The sequence below is a fragment of the Garra rufa genome, chromosome 18 (genome assembly GCF_049309525.1).
Source record: "Garra rufa chromosome 18, GarRuf1.0, whole genome shotgun sequence".
In the NCBI taxonomy this organism is placed as follows: domain Eukaryota; kingdom Metazoa; phylum Chordata; class Actinopteri; order Cypriniformes; family Cyprinidae; genus Garra; species Garra rufa.
The window spans coordinates 38,301,083-38,327,868 of record NC_133378.1 but is presented as its reverse complement, the minus strand read 5'-3'; the positions used below and the strand labels follow the sequence as shown (position 1 = coordinate 38,327,868).

The following is a 26,786-nucleotide window of genomic DNA, read 5'->3' as shown; positions in this document are numbered from 1 at the left end:
ACAGAATTGGTTCAAAGTCAGAGTTGAAAAAGTCTTTTTCCACAAATTACAATGTATGCAAATTGTATAATATCCAAGGTACACATTTCTAGTAATTGTGCAGTTAATTCTCATTGTATTTTCAGAAAGTTTTGGAATATTTGTCCTCTCCACAAATTTGTCACTACCGAAACAGTAACAATAATTTAATTAGTAGGCTTATATTGACCTATTTTGCTTTCATCTACATTGTAAATCTATATATTTTTTCTATTTTATAAAAAAAAAGTTTTCAGAGGTAAATCAATTACAATTTTATCAATATTTCAAGTGTAACTTATGAGATGTTGTATTTTAAATCCTATTTTTCTTTGTAAAAGTTAATAATACTGATTTTAAACTTAAGAATTCATTAGTTTGAATATACATTTAACCAAACGCTATCATAACATCTTAATTCAGTATGCTTTATTTTTGACAAAACATCCCATGTTTCTGTTGTGACTACACATTTTCGGTAGTGACAGTAATGTTAAATTTGCATAACTGTACTAAAGTTTTTTTTAAATTATTATTATAACCCAAATAAAGGATTGTGTTTCCTTTTGTCGCTAACGAAACGATGACAAGTTTTGGTTGTGACTGTTTCGGTAGTGAAAATTTTATGTGATAACACCCAAAAAAAAAGAGGTAGCCAAATGTTTAGTTTGTGACTGTTTTTTGGGGGGGATGTTATCCCATAAAATTGTCGTTACCGTAACAGTTACAAACTAAAAATTTGGTGGAGTTTCGGTAGTGAGGTCTTTGTTTTTTTGGGGGGTATGTTATCCTATAAAATTGTCACTACCAAAACAAGGACATCACTACCGAAACTTCACCAAATGTTTAGTTTGTGACTGTTTTTTTTTAGTTGTTATCCTATAAAATTGTCACTACCGAAACAAGGACGTCACTACCGAAACTTCACCAAATGTTTAGTTTGTGACTTTTTTTGGGGGGTGGGGGGTGTTATCCCATAAAATTGTCACTACCAAAACAGTTACGAACTAAACATTTGGTGGAGTTTCACCAAATGTTTAGTTTGTGACTGTTTTTTGGGGGGTGTTATCCTATAAAATTGTCACTATCGAAACAAGGACGTCACTACCGAAACTTCACCAAATGTTTAGTTTGACTTTTTTTTTTGGGTGTTATCCTATAAAATTGTCACTACCGAAACTCCACCAAATGTTTAGTTTGTGACTGTTTTTTTGGGGGGGTGTTATCCTATAAAATTGTCATTACCGAAACCATTATGAACTAAACACTTGGTGGAGTTTCAGTAGTCACGTCTTTGTTTTTTTGGGTGTTATCCCATAAAATTGTCACTACCGTAACAGTCACAACCTAAACATTTGGTGAAGTTTCGGTAGTGACGTCTTTGGTTTTTTTGGGTGTAATCCTATAAAATTGTCACTACCGTAACAGTCACAACCTAAACATTTGGTGAAGTTTTGGTAGCGACGTCTTTGTTTTTTTTTTTACTTTGTTTTTTTTGTTTTTTTCACCGAAACTCCACCAAATGTTTAGTTCGTGACTGTTACGATAGTGACAATTTCATGGGACTACACCCAACAAACAAAGACGCCACTACCGAAACTTTACCAAATGTTTCAGTCATCATTGTATCAGTAGTAAAAATTGATGATCATAAATGTAGGGTTGTAGTTAAAATCAGTTTCAGACAATGAACTAAATACCACTAAATGATGATTATATATAAGCTTACTGATTTTAAATATTATTGTGGGTTAATAGGTAATAGAAGGATCTTAATAAACATCTAAGATTGAATACTTAAATGCTTTTTAATTGTTTTTTTTTTTTTTTTGGTTGTGGGACAGCAGTTTGCACCAATTCTGTAGAATGGCCAATATAGCTAAGCGTTTACATGCGTAGAGTATGAATTTGCTCTTAATGTTTTAAGTCTGAACACACCCTTTGCCTTTGGACAAGAGAATAGCACAACACAAGTTTCTAAATACAAGGTTGGGAGAACAACTTGTGTTGGGACTTATCTCTCAGACTCCAATTAGTCTACGTTTATTTCATATTTACAATGTACAAAAAAAGAGAGAGAACAGTAAACTACCATTTTGACCAGTTCTTTTCTGTTTACATTTCAAACTGGGTATGGTTTGACCTTCTCAAAGATTCGTTCATTTCTCACTTTATGTGAAGGGCTTTACCTATAAATACATTTGTGAGGAATACTAACGGGTTCATAATACATTATTACAGGAAACACTTATAAATGTTGACATCCACAGGTTTATCCTGACACTTTTACATTTCAGGTTACACCTGTAACCCGAATGCTGCTTCTCTTTGGGTCCTTGTGTAATGTGCAAAACAAACTCAAAACACTGTCATTTCATCCAGAAATGTGGAGCGATGCCTTTTTTTTTTTTTTTACTTAAGTCCATCTAACCTGTGGTTTATGTTTATCAGTGATTCGTGGCTGCATTACGAAAACATTACTTCCGATTTGTGAAAGAGTTCGGCCCCTCGACTGCTCTTCTCTGTTTTCGGTAAAACTGAAGGCTTAAAGTGACGTTTCTGAAGAAGCAGCAATTGCATGTCCTGCAAAAAACTCTCACAGAACTGAGTGTTAACAGTCCAATGTTTTTACAATACCAACTGACCCTTTCATCACCCGAGCCTTTCCAATAACCCACATATCTCTTATGCCTTGTTAAATTAACTTGAATAGTAGGAAATAGACGAATATGCAGTTGACAATAATACAATCCGAACAGGCAGACCTTAAAACATTACTGTTTTAACAGCATGATGTTTAGAGATTACATGTATGCTCTAGGAGCTCAAATATAATGCTTTAACGTTGTGAAAAGCTTGATATGAATTAGATCTTACCAAGAGCACACTAAAAGTACAGATATACAAAAGTTTGTACATTTATTTTGAGAACTACGAGTTTACGAGAGCTGGAACTTGGGGAAAAAGCCTATTTTTTTTTTTTTTTAAAGCACGATCACAGCTAGCTCCAGTTCAACAAATAGATATTCTTTTCTTTGACATGCTACAACGTTCTTTTGTCTGTACAACACAATCGGACGTGCTTTACTCACACGTCGCTCTTAACGTGGGGCGTGGGAACCATCATCGCCCTCTATGGGACGCCTCAGGATTGAACGTGCAAACGACGGAACAAAAAACATCGACACGGCACAGAATGGTGACCGACACAGAGAAAGGAAACACTTCAGTTTGGCTCGATTACGATTGCGTTACATGTAGACTACACGGAAGCTTTTTTCCCCCCTGGAGATGACTGACAAGAAAAAGAACAGAAAAAGGTAAAGTGAAACATCTGCATAGTGTGGTTGTGTGTGTGCTGTTGAAAATGTGTGTGCATTTCCTTTAAATGTGTGTAGGATCCCGTTGACTCGAGGCCAGGTGACTGGAGGTGTGTGGAGGTGGATGGCGCTTTTGGACTATTTGTATGGACGCAGGAAGGCGGAGACTTTGCTGTGGATGAGGCGGATGAACGAACGCGGGAGCATCTCTGTGGAGTCCCGAGTTGAGTACTTGTAGTAATTGTTTGGGTGAGCCAGCACGTCGAACAGAGTTTTAATCAGTTTTTTGTCCTAGTGAGAAAAAGGACAGGAGACACGGAATAAATTGTCATCATGTATGGTCATTGCATGGAAACACAGCTTAAAGAGATAGTTCACCCAAAAATTTAAATTCTGTTGTTAATTATGAGTCCTTCATGTTGTTCCAAACCCGTAAGACCTTCATTCATCTTCTGAACCAGTGTTGTTTTCGTCAACGATGACGATGACGAAATCATTTCGTTGACGCCACTTTTTTTCATGACAATAACGAGACGTTGACGAGATAAAAATGGCTCATTGATGACTAAAACATGACGAGACGTGTGTGAGTTTTCGTGGACGAGACGAGAATAGACGAAAATGTTAGTGGATGGTCCGTCAGACGTTTAAAATGCATGACATTTCTGCTTATTGTGCATGCCAATTAAAACCGGAAAATATCTGCCGCTATGGCAAACCGTGTTAGCATTAAATACTCTTTGCTATACTAGTATGGCAAGCCGGTTTAGCATTCCATCCTTGTTTGTCTTTTATGTTTTAAAACATTCCTTCATTATTGTAATTATTGGTGAAAATAGTCGATCCGGAAGCTCACATTGTGTTGAAATATAGATCTGCTATTTTCAGAACTTAACTGACACTACCCAACAGCAAAATACATACTGACCTACATTAATTTGTTAAAAGACTACTTTTTCCCCTTTTTTTTGACTAAAACTAGACTAAAACCTTTTTGACTTTTCGTCGACTAAAATTGGACTAAAACTATCACATATAGAAGTGACTAAAATTTGACTAAAACTAATAACCATTTTAGTCCAAAAGACTAAGACTAAGACTAAATCTAAGATGGTTGTCAAAAACAACACTGTTCTGAACACAAATTAAGATATTTTTTTTAATAGTCCATGTGACTTAATTTGTTGAATAAAGATTTTTTGTTTGTTTGTTTTCTTTGTGCACAAAATGTATTCTCATAGCTTCATAAAATACCTTTCTAGGCCTTGAACACTATTTAGGCAAGAATCACATTTTGTGCAAGTGATGGGTTTTTGATAAAGAGACTTAACACCTTAAAAGTATCTTAACATGTTTAAGGCTGTACTAATATTCTTAATTGAAGATGCTTTAACTTGAAAAGCAAATTTCCATGTTTTGTTTTCTGAAAGACGAACGAAGGTCTTATGGGTTTGGAACGACAAAAGGGTGAATAATTAATGACATAATTTTTGGGTGAACTATCCCTTTAAACAATCTTTATTCCTTGAACACAATTGAGGCTAAAGTCACATTTTGAGCGAATTATGGGTTTTTAATAAACATATGTAGTAAATGAGACTTGTGAAAATACCTTAAAGTATCTTAACATGTTCTTGTTGTTCCAAACCTGTAAGACCTTCATTCATCTTCTGAACACAAATTATAATTTTTTTTTGACCCTGCATAGACAGAAATGCAACTGACATGTTCAAGACCCAGAAAGGCAGTAAGGACGTTGATAAAATAATCCATGTGACATCAGTGGTTCAACTGTAATTTTATTTGTTGAATAAAGTGATTTTTTTCTTTGCACACAAAGTATTCTCATAGCTTCATAAAATACCTTTCTAGGCCTTGAACATGGTAGTTACGTTGCTGTCTATGCAGGGTCAGAAAGCTCTCGGATTTTGTAAAGAAAATCTTAATTTCTGTTCTGAAGATGAATGAAGGTCTTACGGGTTTGGAATGACATAAGGGTGAGTAATTAATGACACAAATAACGGATTAAAAAAAAAAAAAACTTTATTTTTCTTACCTGCTGGCAGATATTATTTCTTGTCTTAAGCAAAAACTCGCTTTTGATACATTTTTCAGAAAACAAGACCCTTTATCTTAAAGGGATAGTTCACCCGAAAATGATTACTCACCTACATGTTGTTGCAAACCTGTAAGACCTTTGTTCATCATCTGAACACAAATTAAGTTAAAATCTGACCCTCCATAGACAGCAATGCAACTACCACATTCAAGCTCTCTGATTTCCCTAAAATATCTTGTTTTTTTGCTCCAAAGATGAACTAAGTTATTTAGAACAACATGAGGGTGAGTAATGACACAATTTTCATTTTTGGGTGAACTATCCCTTTACGCCATTTTACTCCTTAAGTTATTGAATCTTAATCTAAGAATGTTTAACTATGTGTGTAGGGAGAAAAAGACAAAAAAACTGCAGTGTAGTAAATGCAAAACTGACCTTAAGTATTTCTTGATGGTTTTCAGAGGCATAAAGTCTTCCATCTCTTACAATGTCTTCGACCAGCTGCTCATAGTCTTCTAAATGAAAGAAAATCAAACACATTTTAGTGACAATGAAAGTCAAGAATGAATAGAAAACCCACCTTTCTCCTCACACAAATGTGACCATGGACCACAAAACCACTCATAAGGGTCATTTTGTTTCTTTGAGATTAAGACTTATACATCATATGAAAGCTGAATAAATAAGCTTCCATTGATGTATGGTTTGTAAGGACAATATTTGTCCAAGATACAACTATTAAAAAAATCTGGCATCTGCAAAACAATTAAATTATTGAGACAATTGCCTTTAAAGTTGTCCAAATGAAAGTCTAAGCAATGCATATTACTAATCAAATATTATGTTTTGATATATTTACGGCAGGAAATGTACAAAATATCTTCATGGCACATGATCTTTAGATAATATCCTAATGATTTTTGGCATTAAAGCAAAAGCGATAATTTTGAGCCATACAATATATTGTTGGCAATTGCTACAAATATACCTGTGCGACTTAAGACTGGTTTTGTGGTCCAGGGTCACAAATGTGTATAGACTAGGGTTGATCTCGAGACTGTACCATCGTAAGTGACATATGGAATCTGGAATCCACGCGCGCTGTTTACATCATTGGATTTGAAGTTGATCCAGAGGCGGCGCGATCGGGCAGTAAATGCGATCGGCCTCTCATACGTCTGACAAGTTTCATAGGTGGTGATAGAGGTCGCTGAACCTAAGAAAATGAAGCCATTCAAGCAAACCATCACATAGAGATTGCAGACACCCTGGAAAGTCAATGTTTTATTGACTTTACATCCTTGGAAACACTAGTTCACTACTTTGTTTTAATGAAAGAGTGAATAATTTTTGACACTTGGTATAAAGGTTAAACCAGGAAAAGCACAAAAACGTACCATTCTTCCTCATTACTAGGACATCTCCGCACTCGTCCTCAGATGGGAGGAAGATCTCCGGAACTACGATCAGAATCTTGCGTTTGTGTGGAGGGTTGATCGTCCAGATACACTCTACGTTGGCTGGATAGTTTCCTGGATAGTTGGGGGACTCGATGTATCCGATGAACTCGCCTATTTCACCCCCACATTCCCGATCTGAACACACAAACATTACATTATGATCAATTTCGCACTAAACAACAGAAATGCATGTTTATCCTAAGTGCAATTTTTTTTTTGCTTTTACTTATTTTTAATCAACAACAGACTCTTATCAGCATAGGGGACTTGTTAAAAGTGCACACTTGTGCTTAAGGATGAACAGACTCACTCTTGCATTGAGAGACACTGATGGCCCCATCAAAGTCTGTGGTGGTGTTTCCTGGACAGGAGATGCAGTAGTTTTGTCTGAATTCAGCCTGGTATGTTCCATGAGGACAGCGGATGCAACGGTGAACTGACGTGTTATAATAATGACCTGGAGAACATAACACTACACACAGAAACACCAATATCACATGGGCTGATTTAGACTGAAGCTTCAGTCTGCACTGACCACCACATCAATCTAATTTTAGTAAATGAAAGGCTTCATTTGGCCACTTTAGGTGGTCTAATCAATCATTTGTTGAATATCTGAACAATATTATACTTGAAAACAATACTTCAGCATGTTTTAAATAGTTTTGTGAGTCAAACATTCATTGCCGATGTATACACACAAACATACCTCAAAATAATATTGTGTTATTATTGTAACCTAAAAAATATAAAAACTTATTAACTTGATATAAACAAAAAAGTGAAGTCCACTTCCAATATGAAAATATCCCGATAATTCACTCATCCCAATGTCATCCAATATCTTCAGTCGAAAAGAAATTAAGGTTTTTGAAGAAAACGTTCCAGGATTTTTCTCCGTAAAGTGGACTTCAATGGTGGCCAATGAGTCCAAATATCATTTTCAATGCAGCTTCAAAGGGCTCTATACAATCCCTAAGGTCTTATCTAGTGAAACAAATGGTCATTTTCTAAGAAAAATCATAGATGCTAAACCTCACGTATTATGTAATCACGCACATGTGATGTCGGTAGAAGTACCAACCCAGTGTTTACAAAACGAACATGCAAAGAAAGTCAAACGCCATTTACAAAAAAAGGTTAAACAATGAACTAAGATTATTTTAAAGTTGGTGAAGAAAATGAGACACTTTTCCAATGTGATTATGCAATGCACATCGCAGAGCTAGAGCAAGATTAGCATTTGTGGTTAAAAAGTTCTACATTTTTATTTTTTTAAAGAAAATGACAGATAGTTTCACTAGATTAAGACCATTATTTCCTCGGCTGGGATCGTGTAGACATTGAAGTTCAAAAATTCCTGAAATGTTTTCCACAAAAAAATACATTTCTTTGCGACTGAAGAAAGACAGACATGAACATCTTGGATGACATAGGAGTGAGTAAACTATCAAGAAATATTCATCCTGAAAGTGAACTTTTCATTTAACTGAATAAAAATACAGAAACTTAATTTATTTCAGCTAGTTGCCAAGGCACCATTTCTAATTTGCATTTAACTTGACTTTAAATACAATTTAGATAAAATTAATTTTTAAAGAAATAAAAAGTAACAAAATGCATAAAAATATTGTAAAAAGTAAAAACTAATCTGAAACTAAAACCTATAATCTGGGGTGCACATAAGTGGTCCGCACGCACAACCAAAATAAGAAAATGCACTGTGTAAATAAGTTCAGAGCACACATTTACGTACTGACATGGTTGCTGCTTTTAATGCACAATTACCCTTTTAGATCGACAGACTGTAAGATTTCTATTCAAACTGAAATCATAATTCTAGGCTATTTGCTGCTGTTTTTGCAGCAAAATGCAACAACGTGACATTTCAATCACTGAACACTCTTTTATCGGAAGCGTCAAACCCCACTGGAGCGCGTATACTGTCCGGCAACCCGCCAAAAGGTTTGAAAATTATACAAATTCAAATTAAAAAGTAAATTTTATTTTTAGGCTTACTATAAAATAATGGTGTTTTCATTTAATACTCCCTTTTTATTTTAAAACATAATAGTATTAAACATTTTATTTTGTATATATATATATATATATATATATATAAAAACAATGATATTAAGTCCAATGATATTATCACTACTATTATTATTATTTTTGTATATTTAATAGGTCACACTATATGTAGTGTGAGGACCAAACTAAATCTCCATCTACTCTTATGAGAACCAAGCTAAAAAAAAAACATATGTGCAGCCCTGCCTATAATAGTATTATTATATTATGCCCACTGTCAAACGTTATGCAAATGCACTGCAAAATGAGTGTGAAAATATCTGACCTTTGACTTCACAGTCGTTAAAAGAGCTGGCACCCTCTCTTTTAGTACCGAGTCCACCTCCACAGGGGAAACAGAGTGTTCGTCCAGGGTCGGGCTGGTATGTTCCCAGGGGGCATGGCTGACAGGGCTTGAACCCATCGCCGGAGAAATAACCTGGTGGACATTGACCTATAAACAGACATAAAAACAACCAAGAATGGTTAAAAATGTATTCTTAAATAAAAAAAAATAATGGTGCCTAGTGCAAGAAAACATTTACATCTATTACAATTAGAAGGCATGTTGATTAAATCTAGTTACCTGCACATGATGTGATATTGCGGGCCCCTAGTGGGCCGTGGCGGTCTCCTCCAGGACAAAGGTCACAGGCCAGCTGACCTTCACGTTCCTGGAATGTTCCAGGTGGGCACTGGACGCAGCGTTCCTGCTCACCATGGTAGTATGACCCAGGCAAACATCTGACTAAGAGAGAGCAGCCAGCAGGGGGCAGCAGTGAGGAACCTGAAATTCTGAGCTCTGCTTCTTTTTGAGATGCTATCTAACATTAAAGCAACACTAAGTAACTTTTCCCTCAATGCTCCCTCTACAGGTTAGAAGCGGAATTGTCCATTACCGCTGTCGTAAATAATTTAGCCTACCGTCGTGTCACATGCACCTTATTTGTTTGAAAGGCTATCCAGGACCGGCTTTGGAAATAACGATGTCCAGTGACAAGGTAGAGTATGTTGTCTGACTTTATAAAAGTATGAAAACCTTTTGAGAAGCCTGCCGTGAAGCAAGTCGCATTTGTAGTATCATTTGAACTACAAAACCGTGACCCGACGACCCAAACTTACATAGTGCTGTTATGGCTGATAGAGGGTCGCAAAGCGAATACGAAAGTGCCGTTTCACCCTGTTATGAGCTGATGAACCACTGACATGAGTTCGGAAACATTATTTTAAGGTAAAAAAAAGTTACTTAGTGGGGCTTTAAAATTGACTCTGAAGACCTTGTTGTTTCAAGCAATCAATGTAAAATACTAGAATTAGTAACCCGAGACTTGACAATTTTTTGTTTCCATTGCATTTGTTGTCCGTATTTTCCAATTCTTATAAGTTTGCAAGCAATCTCAGATCACTATCACTATTAAAGAATAGCAATGGCATAACCTCTGTCAAATCAGAGTACAAGCCAAATTGCATTTGCACAACCTTACTGCAGGACATCTCATAAAATAAGGCTTTGATTCATGAGTCGCTAATTTAGAGTCTCAACTAAACAGCCTACAAGTCACCAGTTTTGTGACAGAGTGCAAGTCCCATCTTGGGTTTCTATCTCTAGTAGATGCTCTTGTGGATCCTTAACAGTTGGCACTTTGTTTCAAGTTGCAATGGAGAAGGGGGTTCATCTATAACAGGCCCCACTCACTCTTCTGTTCTTACCACAGCGGCCGCTGTCTTTTTCTCGGCCAGGTCCGCAGTTCTCCTGCCTTAGTGCTGCTTGTGGGAGCTTTTGCGCCACCTCGTACTCCAATCCAGCCACACGGATGAGGAAACGCTCCTGGTTAATGGATTTTTTCAGGGCTTTAATGTACGACTTCATCTGCTGCTCCATGCGCTGCCTTTGACACATCATGTTACAGTTCCCTACAGGAGAACGAGATGAGCATCATGACCTTCAGGTAGAAAGAGGGTTTGTTTTAGGTGGAGGATGTCAGTCTCACCAGTGGCGTCTCCTGGCTTGACCTCAGCCTCCAGCTCCAGAGTGATGCGTGTAACCTCTTTGTTCGATGGGTTACGTGCCCGACGACCTTTGGCTTTCTTAGATGAGTCGCACTTCAGGTTAACGAACGTGACCATGCAGATGTTGCACGGTTGGCCACCTGGAAATCAATTGTTCGCACAATGAGGACATTTAGGTGTCATTGTTTCACTTTTTTTTTGGAGTGACATTGGATTGAGAATTCCTTAAAGGATTAGTTCACTTCCAGAATAAAAAATGTCTTGGTAATTTACTCACCCCCATGTCATCCAAGATGTTCATGTCTTTCTTTTCCTCAGTCACAAATAAATTATGTTTACAGGATTTTTCTTCATATAGTGGACTTTAATCATGGCCAACGGGTTGAAGGTCCAAATTGTTTCAATGCAGCTTCAAAGGGCTCTACATGATCCCAGACAAGGAATAAGGGTCTTATCTAGCAAAACGATTGGTTATTTACTTAAAAAAATATCAATGCTTGTCTTGCACTAGCTTGACCTCACACATTACATAATCACACGTGACGCAGACAGAAGTACCGAGCCAGTGTTTACAAAGCGAACGGCAAAGTCAAACAGCCTTTATTTTTTGGAATGTTTTCCTCAAAAAACACTATTTCTTTTCGACTGAAGGAAGAAAGACATGAACATCTTGGATGACATGGGGATGAGTAAATGATGAGGAAATATTCATTATGGAAGTGAACTATTCCTTTAACTGTTTTAAATATATATGTTTTTTTAATGAAATGTTATTCCAAACCCAGACTTTGGTTATGATCTCTTTATATAAGGCTTCATTTACCATACAATCACTTTATTTAATGAACAGGTTTCATTTAGGTCTTGTTTATATATAAATATGCATACATGAATGAAAATCACATAATGTAAACACACAATGTTCATACACTTCTGTGTTTACCGTATGTGTATGCATGAATGTTAACCGAATTCTTATGGGTTTGGAATGACATACAGTTGAGGGCAAACATTTACACCCCCTTTCAGAATCTGCTAAATGTTAATCATTTTACAAAATAAGAGGGATCATACAAAATGTAGATTATTTTTATTTAGTGCTGACCTGAATAAGATATTTCAAGTGAAAGACGTTTACATATAGTCCACAAGAGAAAATAATAGTTGAATTTATAAAAATGACCCCGTTCAAAGGTTTACATGACTCTTAATACTGTTGTTACCTGAATGTTTCACAGATGTGTTTTTTGTTTAGTAATAGTTGTTAATAAGTCCCTTGTTTTTCTGCTGTTCTTCAGAAAAATCCTTCAGATCCCACAAATTCTTTGGTTTTTTAGCATTTTTGTGTATTTGAACCCTTTCCAACAATGACTGTATGATTTTGAGATCCATCTTTTCACACTGAGGACAACTGAGAGACTCATATGCAACTATTACAGAAGGTTCAAACACTCACTGATGCTCCAGAAGGAAAAAAAAAACACGCAGATCAGGGTAAATTTAACTTTTATTTTGTCTTATGTAACTATCTTCTGTAGTCTCCAAAGGGCATATGAAAACATGATATTTAGGCAAAATAAGAAAAATGTACACATCTCCATTCTGTTCAAAAGTTTTCACCCCAGCTCTTAATGCATCAGTGAGCGTTTGAACCTTCTGTAATAGTTGTATATGAGTCTCTCAGTTGTCCTCAGTGTGAAAAGATGGATCTCAAAATCATACCGTCAGTGTTGGAAAGGGTTCAAATACACAAAAATGTTGTAAAACCAAAGAATTTGTGGGATCTCAAGGATTTTTCCGAAGAACAACTGCCAGTTTAACTGTTCAGGACAAACAAGAGACTCATGAACAACTATCACTAAACAACAACAAAAACAAAAGAGCTGTGGATCATTCAGGAAACAACAAGTATTAGGAATCAAGCGTATGTAAACTTTTGAACCGGGTTGTTTTTATAAATGCAACTATTATTTTCTCTTGTGGACTATATGTTAACATCTTTTATGTGAAATATCTAATTCAGGGTCAGTACTAAATAAAAAAAATAACATGCATTTTGTATGATCCCTCTTATTTTGCAGATTCTGAAAGAGGGATGTAAACTTTTGACCTCAACTGTAAGTTGATTTTTGAGTGAAGTTTCCCTTTTTATCCCAATGATCACTGTCTGTGCAGAGAAAGATGAATGCAACTCCCTCAACAAACAGTTCTATGACCTTATTCCACAACAGGGACCATCAAAATGACATGGTACCCTTCATTTCCTGGCCCCTATGACCTCTGACCTGGCCCGATCTGTCTGCCGTTGTCCTCGGCTCTCCCCTTATGCTTCGGGTGCAGGTGGCATTTGGCGTTCTTGATCCGAAAGGACACCGTCTGCTTCACTGGAGGAGCCTGAGTCTCTACAACCAAACAAAGAGGCCTTGACACGCAGCTCGACATGATTCATATAAAGCCCTTGCTGACAACTACTAGCTAACTACATTAATTCGCAGCTGCTGGCTCGCTACATGCAACGTGCTTGATTGAGAAAATCAAACCAGCTGGGCTGTTTGTGAACATTTAAAGCAGATTCATGTTAGCTTTATGCTCACTCTGAACACTTATGAGGAACAGCAATTTGAGATTAGAGTGTGCCGTGACAGGCATCCTAATGTGAAACAAGTTTGACATCAAAACAAACATCAGGCATGCTAAATAAGTTTCTAATTTGCCAAGCGCATCAAGTGATCATGTAATTGGACAGCTGCGATGTATCTGTCATTATGTTTCTCGGAATCATCGACTGCAGCTGTTCGAAAGAAACGTCTCATCGGTTTCCAGGTCCTGTTTGCCGGCACTTTCAACAAATGGGGTACAAAATAGGATCTGAATGTTTTAGAAAATTAAGCCTTTTTTTCATTTTCAACAAATGATCAGTGAAATCGAGGGGCTTAGCATTAAGAAAATGTTTATTGTTAACCACAGGAGATTTACGATCCATTTTAGTTTGGTATATATGTAACTAACTAAAACTTTGATCGTGATAAATATTAAACATTAAAAACACTACGCCAAAATGGGTAACAGGGTTGCAAGTTTAGTCTAAATTAAACTGACAAGCAGCAGGAGCTAGCTGGTTTAAGGCCAAAAGTTGGTTCGTAGTTATTAGTACATGAATAACTAAAACCAAAATAGAAAAGAAAAAACCCAAAACAATGCAAGGTTTTTATTTAGCACAGTGGCTAGATTAACAAATAACCAAACGCCACCCGACCTAAATATTCCTGCACAGTTTAATAGTAATGACTTTATGAATTTCTTTACTGATAAAATAGACAACATCAGAAATACAATAACAAATATAGATAGATACTACAGCAACTGATACTTCAGCATTATTCATTACACCCAAAGAAAAACTGCAGTGCTTTACAACTATAGAACAAGGGGGAATTAATTAAACTTATCAGCACATCTAAACCAACAACATGCCTATTAGATCCTGTACCCACTAAATTACTAAAATAGTTGTTACCTGTAGCAGAAGTACCGCTTCTTAATACTGTTAACTCATGGTTATCTCTAGGTCATGTCCCGAAACCATTCAAACTAGCGGTTATTAAGCCTCTTATTAAGAAACCACAGCTAGACCCTAGTGAACTGGCAAATTAAAGACCCATTTCTAATCTTCCATTTATGTCTAAAATTTTGGAAAAAGTTGTGTCTGCTCAATTGTGCTCCTTCTTGCAAAATAATAATCTCTTTGAAGAATTTCAGGTTTCAGGCCCCATCATAGCACAGAAACTGCACTTGTAAAAATCACAAACGACTTGCTACTTGCGTCAGATCAAGGCTGCGTCTCATTGCTAGTTTTACTTGATCTTAGTGCTGCGTTCGACACTATAGATCATGACATACTCATAGATCGATTACAAAACTATACAGGTATTCAAGGGCAGGCTTTAAGATGGTTCAGATCATACCTGTCCGATCGCTACCACTTTGTTTATTTAAATGAGGAGTCATTGCAGTTATCACCAGTAAAGTATGGAGTGCCACAAGGATCTGTCCTAGGTCCTCTACTATTTTCAATTTACATGTTACCCCTTGGCAATATTATTAGGAAATATGGGATTAGTTTCCATTGTTATGCTGATGAGACTCAACTATATATTTCAACAAGACCAGATGAAACTTCTAACTTAGCAAAGTTAACAGAGTGTGTTAAAAATGTGAAAGACTATTAAATTCAGATAAGACCGAGATATTACTTATTGGACCAAAAAACACACAGGATCTCTTAAACTGCAACTTGCAACTCGACGGATGTACTGTTACGTCAAAAATCTGGGTGTTATATTAGACAGCAACCTGTCTTTTGAAAATCATATTTCTCATGTTACAAAAACAGCATTCTTCCATCTTAGAAACATTGCTAAGCTACGGAACATGTTACCCGTTTCTGATGCAGAAAAGTTAGCTCATGCATTCATGATGTCTAGACTGGACTATTGTAATGCACTACTAGGTGGTTGTCCTGCTTCTTCAGTAAATAAGCTACAGGTAGTCCAAAATGCAGCTGCTAGAGTCCTTACCAGGTCAAGAAAATATGATCATATTACCCCAATTTTACGGTCTCTGCACTGGCTACCTATTAGGTTCCATATCACTTACAAAATATTACTTCTTACCTATAAGGCCCTTAATGGTTTAGCTCCTGTATACCTAACTAGTCTCCTACTACGCTACAATCCCTCACGCTCCCTAAGGTCACAAAACTCTGGACTTTTGGTAGTACCTCGGATAGCAAAGTCCACTAAAGGAGGGAGAGCCTTTTCACATTTGGCTCCCAAAATCTGGAATATACTTCCTGATAACGTTCGGTATTCAGACACACTCTCTTTGTTTAAATCTAGATTAAAGACTCATCTCTTTAGCCAAGCATTCACATAATGTATCTCATAACGTTGTACTTCAGTTACATCTGATCAAATGCACATCAACATTCTTCAGCTTGGGCAAAACCCATAATTTTTGCTTGGTTGGAACAGCAGCTACGCTAATTATTTCTCTATTTGTTTCTCTGTTTCTGCCACAGGATTCCCATCCCGTGGTAACTAGGAATTACAAAAGATTCAGCCCGGATTCAGAAGAAGAGATGATGCCAACCCCCCAGAGGACCGCAGATGATGCCAGCCTTGAAACAACATACAGCACTACACTATTGTTCTACAAGTTTGATTGCAACACATGATCATTACTATTAGTGTTCATCATCTGTTTTTGATTACACCATTACTGTTTTTAATATTTATACCATATGTACATCGACTTAACATACAGTAGTCACCACTAATAAGCTACTAAATATATTATAGTAGCCTACATTTTTTTTTGTACAGCTGCTTTGCAACGATTTGTAAACTTTAATTGAATTGAATAGAATTGAATATTACGTCAAGGTTTTCCAAACTGAGGTTTGCGAAGGAACTGCAGGGAGTTTATATCAAAATAAAACACACAAAAAAATGTAATGTCAATGCTATTGTAAAACTTAATTATTAAAATATTTATTTATATATAAATTCTGAGGGGAACTTCAAGTAAATATATTAGGTGAAAGAGGATCAGATGAGAGAAAAAAGTTTGTGAATTTAATTCAAATATTTGTGCATTTTAATGTGCATTTTCAAAAAGCCTCATAAAGAAGAAATACATGGTTAAACGACCTACAGAGTAATAATTCAAATAAAAAAACTAATGTGTTCATCTGTAGTTGATGCAATATTCAATCACTTGAAAAGATTTTCGAAAATCCAATGGTCAAATGCTGTGTGAAGGTCCACAAAACTGGAAGACTTTTTTGATGTACACTACCAGTCAAAAGTTTTTTAATATTTCAAATATCAGCTTTATATATATATAAAATCATCATTTACTGGGTACTTTCAATTGGGAGGGGGCTGTCCCAAACCCAACCCCTAAATTTTAACTTATGAAAATGATATTGAAATAATTTCTGTATTTTGTTTCCATCTTTGTTTTTAGAAGCATCTTTTTGATTCTTTTTAAAAGTGAAGTAAAAAAAAAAAAAAAAAAAAATGAAACTTTTATGTCATTACATTATTTGTATTTACATTATTTGAACTAAACCCATATATTTATGATCAGGAAATATTCCCTGTGTCCCTCTCTCTCATTTAGTAATTTAGTATGTTTTAGTAGTCACACAAAGTATACTTTATTGTCAAAAGTATACTGAATTGTGACCCTGGACCACAAAACCAGTCATAAGGTTAAATTTTACAAAACTGAGATGTGTACATCATATGAAAGCTCAATAAATAAGCTTTCTATTGATATATGGTTTGTTAGGATAGGGCAATATTTGGCCGAGATACATCTATTTGAAAATCTGGAATCTGAGGGTGCAAAAAAATCTAAATACTGAGAAAATCACCTTTAAAGTTTTCCAAATTAAGTTCTTAACAATGCATATTACTAATCAAAAATTACATTTTGATATATTTACAGTAGGAATTTTACAAAAAAAAATCTTCATGGAACATGATCTTTACTTAATTTCCTAATGATTTTTGGCATAAAAGAAAAATCAATAATTTTGACCCATACAATGTATTTTTGGCTATTGCTACAAATATACCCCAGCGACTTAAGACTGCTTTTGTGGTCCAGGGTCACAATTATCAACTATGGTGTTCTGATAGTTTTTGGTTCAATGTATATTCAAACTAATAAATCCTTAACTTTGTAAAAGGCAAAAAAAATCATCATAAGTTGGCAAAAATACAGATTTCAAAGAAAAACTGATTCAAAATACAACAAATCTGACCAATTACACTTAAAATATTGTTAAAAACTTAACTGTTATGGATTTACCTCTACAGAAAAATTAATAAAATATCAAAAGAATATATTTACAATCTAGATTTAAGCAAAATCATAATAGGTAATATATTCCTTCTAATACTGTGTTTCGGTTGTGACAAATTTGGGGAGAGTACAAATATTTAAAAACTTTCTGGAAATACAATATAAGAATTAACTGCACAGTTGCTAGAAATGTGTACCTTGGATATTATACAATTTGCATACAAACAAAGTTTTGGGAAAAAGACATTTTTTTGACTTTGGACCAATTCTGTAGAATGGCCCATATAAGCAGTAGGTTATTTTAGGATGGAACATTTAAAAGATAAAAAAGATTTTACAGGCATTTTAAAATGTAATTGAATCCAAATGAAATGAAATAAGAAAGGTGTTGGGAGATATATATGATCTTACCTACGCAGCTCTGGATACTGCTTGCATTCAGTCTGCTCTGAGATTTGCCTCGTAGGATGGGTATTCCACAGCTAACCGAATAGCTGTTGTCTGATTCTGTGAAACGTAAAATGAAAATTGATCACAGGCATTGGAGTAAACGAGCAAGCTTGTTAAATAATTAAGGATTTTGGTGGGGTTTGTACCTGACAGGTAATGTGCTTTGGATGCACATGTGAGAGAGCAGCTCTCTTTCTTCCCCATCTTATTGCAAGTAAGGGTGGCTTTGGGGGCCACCAGATTGGACGTACACTTCACGATCTCTGCAGAAATGATAGGGTTGGCTATAAGCAATTACACTGAATTTGTCTTAAGTTAATATGCATCAAACATGTTTGGATCTCAGCTATCAATCTATCATTATATAATGTGACCCTGTATCACAAAACCAGTAATAAGGGAAAATTTGAAATTGATTTATATCTCTGAAAGCTGAATAAATAAGCTTTTTAATTGTTGTATGGGTTGTAATGACAGGACAATATTTTCAAGGATCTATTTAAAATATTTGGAATCTAAGTGTGCAAAAAAAATTTTCTAAACTCTAAATATTGAGAAAATCACCTTTAAAGTTGCCCAAATTAAATTCTTAGCAATGCATATTACAATCAAAAATTACATTTTAAATATCTTTACAGTAGGAAATTTATTAAATATCTTCATGGAATATGATCTTAATATCCTGAATTTTGGCATAAAAAAATTTGTATGGGTCAAAATTATAGATTTTTTTTATGCCAAAAATCGTTAGGAAATTAAGTAAAGATCATGTTCCATGAAGATTTTTGTAAAATTCCTACTATAAATATATCAAAATGTATTTTTTTATTAGTAATATGCATTGTTAAGAACTTAATTTGGAGAACTTTAAAGGTGATTTTCTCAGCATTTAAATTTTTTTTGCACCCTCAGATTCCAGATTTTCAAATAGATGTATCTCGGCCAAATATTGTCCTATCCTAACAAACCATACACCAATAGAAAGCTTATTTATTCAGCTTTCATGTGATGTATACATCTCAGTTTTGTAAAATTTAACCTTACGACTGGTTTTGTGGTCCAGGGTCACAAATAAGAAACTAATATCAGTCTTTGTTATTTGCATTTGAACCATAAGAGTTTAGAAGCATGTGAAAGGCCTGTAGGTGGCACTATTGTCTACATACCGACGCAGTCCTTCTTGTTCCAGTGCAGTTTGTAACCAGGAGGGCAGGTACACTCGTAACTGCCCAAAGTGTTCACGCATCCGAATTTACAGCCACCCCGATTAATGCTGCACTCGTCGATATCTAGAAAACAAAACAACTACAAATTAATCTTTGTTATAAAAAGCTATTAATAGAAAAATGTAGGCATTCAACTCATGAAAATTGACTGTTTACAGAGCAACCCACAGTTTAGCCAACAATGCAATTCACTCAATTCAACCTTCGATTTCTATTTCAGGTGAATCTAAAATCAAAGTTTTAGCTAAGTACTTTTAGCGAGTTACTCCCCAACACTGGAAAAACACCAGCGGAAAGCCAAACAAGAGACAAAACAGAGATAGTTCGATTGAGCGGATTAAAAACAGAGACAGAGAAAGTGGGAAAGCAGGCGTTTTTGTGTTTCTTCAAGGAATCCAGAGCTCGCTCGCGAGGCTAGTCTGGTTTTCCTTCTCTTTGTCGTTCTTTTGTTCCTCATCAGATTTGAACTGGCTCCAGGCTAAACCTTTGACTTTCACATTTCCTTTCCCTGTCTGGATCCTGAGCCTTTATTAATCTACGGAGTGAGGAAGGGGACCGGGGGAAGAGAAAACCAATGTTAGATTGGCACTTCTGTTAACCTCTTGTAACTACAGACTTTGGTCCAAGTCCCTTTTATGGCAAGCCAGTCCACTTGATGACACCCTCAGGCAGCTGTTTTCAAGGCGTGCAAGTCTAGCTCCAATCTGCTTGAATGGAAAAAGACCAAAACCACAAAGTTCACATGTTCTTTGACTGTAACCTCTGCAACAATCACTTCTGATCTGAGGCTTATTGCAGGTTTAAAACGTTAGTTCAGCCAAAAATGAAAATTCTGTCATTAATTACTCACCCTCATGTCGTTCCAAACCTGTAAGATCTTTTTTTGTGATCTTTTAAGTACTCTCGTAGCTTTATAACATTACGGTTGAACCGGTTTGTACAGATAAAATGAAATTCCAGGACTTTCAAGGACTTTTCAAGCACTACTTTTTAGATTTTGAAGGATCTCAATCAGAGATGTCACTTCTAATGTATCCTCTTTCAAATTCTAAAAAAAGATAAATAGATAAATAAAAATATACTAATAAAAAACGTCAAAAATAAAGTTAAGCACTTGCAAAGTATCACTACTAAAGTATTGCTAAGCATACTAAACTTTTACTATATTAAATAATTTTCTTAAAGGAATAGTGCATAATTTCTTCCATTTTCTATTTATTTTTCTTTATAGCACGTATTGCAAATCATTCACAAAATGATTTACAAACCCGATCTTATCTAAATCAAATGATTCACAATACACGCTCCGAAGTTCCGATCTGAAACAAATGATTAGCCAACCCACACTGAAGTTCCGATCTTCGGAGCACGAAAAGCAAATCATTTGATTTGAATCATTCATTTCGCAATATGCTCTCCGAAGTTCCAATTTGAATAAAATGATTTCCAATATGCAAAGTTCTGATCTAAATCAAACGATTTACAATACGCAATTTGAAGTCCCAATCTAAGTCAAATAATTCGCGAACTGGCTCCAAAGGCCAAATCTAAATCAAATGATTAACGAAATGTGATTTGAAGTCCCGATCTGAAACAAATGATTTGTGAACCCGCACTGAAGTTCCAATCTTCAGAGCACGTATTGCAAATCACTCGTTTGAATCATTCATTTCGCAAAATGAATCATGAACCCAATCTTGTCCAAATCAAATGATTCACAAGTTTTTGTCCTGAATCCAATTAATTCACAATATGCAAAGTTCCAATCTAAATCAAACGATTAACGAAACGATTTAAAGTCCCAATGTGAAAAAAATGATCCCGCACTGCACAAATCATTTTACCTGAATCATAAATTTTGCTAAATGATTTACGAACCAGATCTGGTCTAAATCAAATGATTCGCAATAGGTGCTCCAAAGTTCCGATCTGAATCAAATGATTCCCAATATGCAAAGTTCTAATATAAATCAAACGATTTACAATACGCAATTTGAAGTCCCAATCTAAGTCGAATAATTCGCGAACTGGCTCCAAAGTCCAAATCTAAATCAAATGATTAACGAAATGTGATTTGAAGTCCCGATCTGAAACAAATGATTTGTGAACCCGCACTGAAGTTCCAATCTTCAGAGAACGTATTGCAAATCACTCGTTTGAATCATTCATTTCGCAAAATGAATCATGAACCCAATCTTGTCCAAATCAAATGATTCACAATACACGCTCCGAAGTTTCTGTCCTGAATCAAATTAATTCACAATATGCAAAGTTCCAAACTAAATCAAACGATTAACGAAACTGATTTAAAGTCCCAATGTGAAAAAAATGATCCCGCACTGCACAAATCATTTTATTTGAATCATAAATTTTGCTAAATGATTTACTAACCAGATCTGGTCTAAATCAAATGATTCGCAATAGGTGCTCCAAAGTTCCGATCTGAATCAAATGATTCCCAATACGCAAAGTTCTTATCTAAATCAAATGAATAACAAAATGCGATTTGATGTCCCGATCAAAAACAAATGATTTGCGAACCCGCACTGAAGTTCCGAGCTTCGGAGCATGTAGTGCAAATAATTTTATTTAAATCATTAATTACGCAAAACGATTTACGAACCAGATCAAATGATTCGTGATACGCGCTCCAAAGTCCCAATATAAATAAAATGAACAAAACTTTATTTGAAGTCCCGATCTGAAACAAATGATTCATGATACAAGATCCGATTGGAGCTCTTTGAAACAATGAATCATTTTGCGATTCAATGATATTTGCAGTTTCGAAAAGCTCCGTTTTACAAAATTAAAAAATGAACGGCTCTTTTAATTTGATCTGGTTTTGGCTACACTGTAAAAAATTTGCTGTAGTTCTGCAGCTGGTTTCCAGTAACTTACTGTAGATTTTTAATTTATGTTATTTACTGGCAACAGTTTGTTCAAAGTTAAATGAACATTAAACATTAACAAGTCTTTGTCTTTACAGAATAAAACTATAAAATAACAACCTACTGCAAAGCATTCTGGGAACCAGAAACCTTCATCAACCTTTTTCTGTTTTTTTCCTTCAGATTTTGGTTCCCAGAATGCTTTGCATGAGGCTGTTATTTTAGGTTTATTCTGTAAAGATAAAGACTTGTTAATGTTTAATGTTCAATTAACTTTGAACAAACTGTTGCCAGTAAATAGCATAAATTTAAATCTACAGTAAGTTACTGGCAACCAGCTGCCAGTAATACTGTAATTTCTACAGATTTTGTTTACAGTGTAGTGAATCGCTTGAACAATGAAGTCACAGGTTTTAATCAATAGGAGTGGTTCTAGCGTAAATGACTCAATTGATTTGGTTCACTGCCTTTTTTCGCGTCTTCAGACATGTTTACACAACATTGTCAGTACTACTACTGGATTAGCTCACTACTTAATCTGAAATAAGCAAAATGGGTATGATGTTTTTTTTTTTTTTTAGCTGTGTAAATTTTGCATGAAAAGATATGTGCTTATTAAAAAAAATTAAACACTTATTTCACAGATACATTGTCTTTCAACAATTTAAGCACTTTTCAAGTACCTCTTCAGGAATATTGTTAAGGTTTTCAAAGGTCAAGTCAAATTCAAGTACTTCAAGCACCTTGTACGAACCCTGTTACCCTTTCTGGGCCTTGAACATGATAGTTGTGTTGCTGTCTACACAGGGTCAGAAAGCTCTCAGATTTCATCAAAAATATCTTAATTTGTGCTCCAAAGATAAACAAATGTCTTACAGGTTTGGAGGTTTGGAAAGATATGAGGGTGAGTAATTAATGCCAGAATTTTCATTTTTTTGGTGAACTATTCCTTTAAGTCCCTGATATACTTGTTGTGCGTTTGAAGAACGAACTGGTGTGGCATCATTTTGAACAAAATCAAGCCAAAACGAAGTTTGTTTCAGGAGTTCAAAACTGTTTGCCAGATGGTAAACACCATCAAAGTACCATTGGTCCATGCGGATGATGTTGTGCTCTAGAAATCTTCTCCGGTTCATTTCTTCTGTTTAGTCCGTCGAGGTCAGATGAAAGTAAACACATGAACACGCTGCGTGCGCCGCATTATAGTAGAAATTGAAGTTGCACCAGTATACCCATGCAAAGGTATTGCAAACTTAGTTTTATCCCTAAGCAAAGAGTGAGTATATCAAAGCCTTTAACTTCTATTTCCCAGCAGATAAGCCATCAGTGGGAAACCGATGACTATTCTCTGGAAACAAAAGAGTGAACTCCATAAATCTGGGTGTTATCTAAGTGCTAACGGACAAAGAGATACATTCATTATTTCTGGTCCCCTCAACAATAGTAAGACACATCTATCACTAAATGAGTTCTCATCTGCTCAACCAGCCCTGAAACGAGGTTCACTGATGCAGCTTATTCTGGCCGAGAGCCACTCACTTATCCATCTGACTGATATGATAACCGTGGCTTTTAGCAGAGGGTTTATCTGAAATTGATTATAGTATTACAAGACTTTCAGAAGACTTCCCTAAACGTCAGGGCTCTACAGTGAAAAAATATTTAGGAGTACCATGTGCTGAGGGGAGCTTCAAAGGTTTCTACGTGATTTTGCAATGTTAAGTAATGTATCACGGACATATCTCACGAATCCTTTCAGAAAACGAGTGTGCCAATAAGTGATTCATTGTGCAGTGTAAAGAGCTTTGTTGATTATAATAGAACTTTGTTAGATTGCGATGAACTAAGATGAGTGGCAGCTTTTAATTATTTTTAAGGGAGTTTGTAAATGAGATATTGATTTTAAAATGACTTGCATTGTCTGACTATAACACTATTGCCTGATTTTGCTCTATTTTATCATCAAAAAATGGTCTAAACAAGTCACAACTGAGCCGCTGTGCATCTCCATTCAAACACAGTGGTGTTTCGTTTATGAATGAACATGCATTTTTAAACTAATCTAGTGAGTCAATGATTCAATTTCCCATTCATAAAGACAGTCACTTGCGTTATTTCTGAATGAATCAGCCGTTCGAACGAATAAATCAGAATAAATCAGTGACTTGCCGCCACCTACTGGCAGATTTAGTTTAATTGTCAAAGTATCTTTTCAGTTATTTAAATCATTTAATATTTCTGTATTCAAAATGTTATATTTAAAACATTAATCTCTACATGAATTTATGAATTTGATTGCACTCATGCCACCTCTGAGCCTCATTAAACGTGAAAATACACCTACAAGCCACTTTTGTGTTCTTCTGTGCCACCTCTGTAGTACAAATACATCTTGTAAATACTGATTTCATTTGATTGGTAACTTATTCTTATTCTACTTGTTCTTCTGTTATTTTAATTAGAAATTTTAAAAAAGCTTCAAAAAAAAAAAAAAATAACAAATTCGACATTAAAGTTGCCAAAAATGCCATTAGCTAAATCAAATAGGGAAAAACAAATTTCCCCTGTAAATCACTTTAAGTAGTCAAATATCACCTGATCAATTTTTGATCAAAGTTTTTTGATTATTGATAAGAAGGTGCTCCTAAATTTAAGTTAAAAGAAAAGTAAGTGTAGAGCCCTGCTGAACGTACCCATTATTTCACAGATATGCCTTTGTAACGTTAACGTGCAAGGTATTTCAAACTATTTTAATAATCATAAACGCACTGGTTTGTAGCGCAGTTTTACCGTTCACTGTATTTTTATAGCAGCTAATGAATCGGAAGTCTCGCACACTCAAAGAAAATAGCTTGGTTGCAAAATAAGGTGGACACGAACCTCAAAATAACCTTTACAGATTTGTTTGCTGCCAGAGGAAACTGGAGAGCATTTATATAGGCAAGTCTCAGTTTTCATTGGATGTGTTTGCCCAAGATCCTACCAAGTAGAGCTAGTGGGTCTACCGACATGAGTTTTCTATTAGACGTTTCTTTACTGCAAAGGAAATGGACATTGTTCTTGCAACACAGAAACTCCCATAATGCATGGCTTACCTCCGCAGTGAGCCACGCCGTAGATGACATAACCTTTGTGGCAGTAGCACTGGAAACTTCCTGGTGAGTTCACACATGTGTGGTCACACGCCCGGTCGAATGAACACTCATCGATATCTGCCGAAAAGAGGAAACACAAGGACTTTTATTCATATGATAACCACTGAATTCACAATGTAGTGTGAAACACCGGTAGCCACAATGAGTACCATGTGGCGCTCCATCTGACGTCAATCATTTGAGTGGAATCCCCAATTTAAAAGTCTTAATAAACCCTCTGCTGTTCATTAACACACATTACCTAGCTAAAGCTGAGGTATTTACACCCCTCATCCTTATTTCCTCAGGACATATGGCAATGATTTAGACGTAAACGCTCCCCCGTCTGCCTTATTAAGGAATGTGTCGTAACTTAAGACCGCTTCGGGTCAGTCTCTGGATTCTGTTGACTGTCACCTCACTCATTACTGCAGAAGTTCCCTGAACACCTCATCTTAGTCTGAGTGAATCTCATGGGGAAAAAAATGTCCAGCTGTTATTTCACCACCAGTTTTAGTTTTGTGTTTTTGTTTGTTTCGAGCTTCGAGCATTTTAGTACATCAGTTCAGGCCACGCCGTCCTCGAGTCACCTTCAAGTGTGGCACCAAGTACCAGCTTCATCCGTCAGGCCTTGAGAAAGCACAGCTCCATAAATGAAGGTTACACAATCAATACATGCCCCAGAAACTCTAGTTCAATCTAACAAATCGCCCTGCTGATGTCTGCACTGTTTCTTGCCTTTGGTGAACATCAGTTCTAGGACTGGATGTGAGTGCAGTGGGGGGGATATCACTCAACGCCTCAGCAGGAGCATAACACTGAAGGACTTTATAGACTCCAGAGACAACAATGAATAACCCAACATGCTTCCTCTGATTCACGGGAGACTCAACACGGCCTGGATTTAGTGTAAAAAGCCAGATTGCATTTCTTTTCCAAAGGCAACTGAAGGCAAAACAACACAACCAGCATACTGCAAAAAAATAATGTTCTTTCTCAGTATTTTTGTTTTGTTTTCCAGTGCAACTATCGAAACATTCTCAACCCTCTGCCGCTGTTCGGTCATTTCTGGCTTAAAAAATAGTACAAAATCAATGAACTTGATTCAAAAAAGTTAAATTGTTTAAAAAAAAAAAAGTCACACTTATACTCTTCACAGTCAAAAATGGCCGCATTGGAAATACACCACTGAGCCATTACATTATGACCACCCCAAGCCTCGATCAATCAGCAGGCCGGGCAACTGAATTGTGCCATAGATGCAGTTCACAG

The 26,786-nt window shown here is 35.8% G+C and overlaps 1 protein-coding gene across 1 annotated transcript in view; it reads right to left on the bottom strand.

The window, feature by feature from the left end:
* Positions 1–1,485: 1,485 nt before the first annotated feature.
* Positions 1,486–26,786, bottom strand: part of scube3 (signal peptide, CUB domain, EGF-like 3) — a 169,673-nt gene continuing 144,372 nt past the window's right edge. The window contains exons 9-22 of the mRNA XM_073822994.1: positions 25,476–25,592; positions 19,430–19,552; positions 18,410–18,526; positions 18,225–18,320; positions 13,223–13,339; positions 10,919–11,077; positions 10,638–10,841; positions 9,514–9,675; positions 9,214–9,381; positions 7,168–7,329; positions 6,795–6,992; positions 6,461–6,613; positions 5,833–5,912; positions 1,486–3,629 (exon numbers count right to left, since the gene is read on the bottom strand). Of these exons, the coding sequence (XP_073679095.1) occupies positions 3,477–3,629; positions 5,833–5,912; positions 6,461–6,613; positions 6,795–6,992; positions 7,168–7,329; positions 9,214–9,381; positions 9,514–9,675; positions 10,638–10,841; positions 10,919–11,077; positions 13,223–13,339; positions 18,225–18,320; positions 18,410–18,526; positions 19,430–19,552; positions 25,476–25,592 (2,009 nt within the window). The 3' untranslated portion in view covers positions 1,486–3,476. The remainder of the gene's footprint in view (positions 3,630–5,832; positions 5,913–6,460; positions 6,614–6,794; positions 6,993–7,167; positions 7,330–9,213; positions 9,382–9,513; positions 9,676–10,637; positions 10,842–10,918; positions 11,078–13,222; positions 13,340–18,224; positions 18,321–18,409; positions 18,527–19,429; positions 19,553–25,475; positions 25,593–26,786) is intronic.